This window comes from Myotis brandtii, unplaced genomic scaffold (genome assembly GCF_000412655.1).
Source record: "Myotis brandtii unplaced genomic scaffold, ASM41265v1 scaffold1236, whole genome shotgun sequence".
Taxonomy (NCBI): domain Eukaryota; kingdom Metazoa; phylum Chordata; class Mammalia; order Chiroptera; family Vespertilionidae; genus Myotis; species Myotis brandtii.
In genome coordinates this window covers 354,582-357,778 of record NW_005354316.1, presented here as the reverse complement: position 1 = coordinate 357,778, position 3,197 = coordinate 354,582, and the positions used below count along the sequence as shown (strand labels likewise).

Sequence of the window (3,197 nt, the reverse complement as noted above, 5' to 3'; positions counted from 1 at the left end):
TGCCCCTCGAGGCGCTGGGCCAGGTGGTCCAGTGCGCCCGTGAGTATGGCTTCATCTGCAGGAACAGTCGGCAGCGGGCGGGCGAGTCCTGCCTCAACTACCACATCCGTGTGCGCTGCTGCGATGACTACAGCCACTGCCCATCCACGCCCGGCAACACGGCGGCCCCCTCCCCGTCTTCAGGGGGCACCCTCACCCCAGTGACGCCCACCACTATGGCCACCACCCTTGTGGGCCCCTCCACGGCCTCCAGCGGCACCTCCCAGGCCAGAGAGTCCACCACCAGGCCCTGGGAGACCCTGCCCAGACGCACCAGCACTGTGGTCAGCACCACCAGGGCCACCTCCAGCCCAGGGGCCAGCACCAGACCTTCCCCATCGCCCCCCATTCCCGTGACCACCAGCTCCCTGCCGGGCACCACCCCGGGCCCTTCTACAGCCGTCCCCACGGCTACAGGCTCCACGATGAAGGCTCTGACCTCTCCCATCACGACCTCCAGCACCACGACCTCAGTGGCCACGCCCACTGCCTGTCAGCCTCGCTGTGCCTGGACCGACTGGCTGGACCAGAGCTACCCCATGCCCGGGGCCTCCGGAGGGGACTTTGAGACCTACGCCAACATGCAGGCATCTGGCCAGCCCGTCTGCGAGCGGCCCGAGGGCCTGGAGTGCCGGGCCTCGTCGCTGCCTGACGTGCCCCTGGAGCAGCTGGGCCAGGTGGTGCTGTGCAGGCTGGAGGAGGGCCTGGTGTGCCGCAACCGTGACCAGGCCGGCCGCTTCAAGATGTGCTTCAACTACCAAATCCGTGTGCTCTGCTGTGACGACTACCGCCACTGCCCCAGCACGGCCATGGCCACCAGCACGGCCCTGCCCACCAGCACAGCCATGCCCACCAGCACAGCCATGACCACCAGCACGTCCATGCCCACCAGCACGGCCCTACCCACCAGCACGGCCACGCCCACCAGCACGAGCCAGCGGACTTCCGGGCCCACCGAGGTCAGCACCACGGCCACCACCCAGTCACCCCCCTCGTCCCCCAGGATCACAGAGAGTGTCCCCGCCACCCAGACGGCTGGCACCTCCCTCAGGACCACCCAGTGGCGCTCTGTCCCAAGTCCCTCTGCCTCCACAGGGACCCTGACCACAACTGCCAAGCCAGCCTCGCCCAGTGCTCCCCACGTGGCCACCTCCCCCATTCAGACCACCCCTGGGACCCCGTCCTCCAGTCCCACCTTTGGGACCTCCCTGCCCACCAGCTCCCTGAGGCCGACCCCGATCTCCACCACCTCCATGACCTCCACAACCCCTGGGGCCTGCACGCCACGGTGCACGTGGACAGACTGGTTCGATGAGGACTACCCCACCCCGGTTGCCGACGGCGGGGACTTTGAGACCCTCTCTGTCCTCCGCGCTGCCGGCCACAGCTTCTGCGAGCAGCCTCAGGACATCGAGTGCCGAGCAGAGAAGGCGCCGGACGCGAGCCTGGAGGACGTGGGCCAGGTGGTTCAGTGCGACGTGCGCTTTGGGCTGGTGTGCCGCAACCGCGACCAGGGCGGCCGCTTCAGGATGTGCCTCAACTACCACGTGCGTCTGCTCTGCTGCGACGACTACAGCCACTGCCCCTCCACGCCCGGCACCACGGCAGCCCCCTCCCCGTCTTCAGGGGGCACCCTCACCCCAGTGACGCCCACCACCAGGGCCACCACCCTTGTGAGGCCCTCCACGGCCTCCAGCGGCACCTCCCAGGCCAGAGAGTCCACCACCAGGCCCTGGGAGACCCTGCCCAGACGCACCAGCACTGTGATCAGCACCACCAGGGCCACCTCCAGCCCAGGGGCCAGCACCAGACCCTCCCCATCGCCCCCCATTCCCGTGACCACCAGCTCCCTGCCGGGCACCACGCCGGGCCCTTCTACAGCCGTCCCCATGGCTACAGGCTCCACGATGAAGGCTCCGACCTCTCCCATCACGACCTTCAGCACCACGACCTCAGTGGCCACGCCCACTGCCTGTCAGCCTCGCTGTGCCTGGACCGACTGGCTGGACCAGAGCTACCCCATGCCCGGGGCCTCCGGAGGGGACTTTGAGACCTACGCCAACATGCAGGCATCTGGCCAGCCCGTCTGCGAGCGGCCCGAGGGCCTGGAGTGCCGGGCCTCGTCGCTGCCTGACGTGCCCCTGGAGCAGCTGGGCCAGGTGGTGCTGTGCAGGCTGGAGGAGGGCCTGGTGTGCCGCAACCGCGACCAGGCCGGCCGCTTCAAGATGTGCTTCAACTACCAAATCCGCGTGCTCTGCTGTGACGACTACCGCCACTGCCCCAGCACGGCCATGCCCACCAGCACGGCCATGGCCACCAGCACGGCCATGACCACCAGCACGGCCCTCAGCACGGCCACGACCACCAGCACGGGCCAGCGGACTTCCGGGCCCACTGAGGTCAGGACCACGGCCATCACCCAGTCACCCCCGTCTTCCCCCAGGATCACAGAGAGTGTCCCCGCCACCCAGACGGCTGGCACCTCCCTCAGGACCACCCAGTGGCGCTCTGTCCCAAGTCCCTCTGCCTCCACAGGGACCCTGACCACAACTGCCAAGCCAGCCTCGCCCAGTGCCCCCCACGTGGCCACCTCCCCCATTCAGACCACCCCTGGGACCCCGTCCTCCAGTCCCACCTTTGGGACCTCCCTGCACACCAGCTCCCTGAAGCCAACCATGATCTCCACGACCACCATGACCTCTACAACATCCATGACCTCCATGACCTCTGTGACCTGCATGCCACGGTGCATGTGGACTGACTGGTTTGACGCTGACTATCCCACACCCGGCAACGACGGCGGGGACTTTGAGACCCTCTCTGTCCTCCGCGCTGCCGGCCACAGCTTCTGCGAGCAGCCTCAGGACATCGAGTGCCGAGCAGAGAAGGCGCTGGACAGGAGCCTGGAGGACGTGGGCCAGGTGGTTCAGTGCGACGTGCGCTTCGGGCTGGTGTGCCGCAACCGCGACCAGGGCGGCCGCTTCAGGATGTGCCTCAACTACCACGTGCGTCTGCTCTGCTGCGACGACTACAGCCACTGCCCGTCCTCAACCCCGGAGACCACGGCAGCCCCCTCCCCGTCTTCAGGGGGCACCCTCACCCCAGTGACGCCCACCACCAGGGCCACCACCCTTGTGAGGCCCTCCACGGCCTCCAGC

The 3,197-nt window shown here is 68.2% G+C and overlaps 1 protein-coding gene across 1 annotated transcript in view; it reads left to right on the top strand.

Moving 5' to 3' along the window:
* The window catches only part of LOC102241494 (mucin-5B), a 43,601-nt gene that overhangs the window by 18,266 nt on the left and 22,138 nt on the right, over positions 1 to 3,197 (top strand). Inside the window, 1 exon segment of the mRNA XM_014533996.1 lies at positions 1 to 3,195. Coding sequence (XP_014389482.1) covers positions 1 to 3,195 — 3,195 coding nt within the window.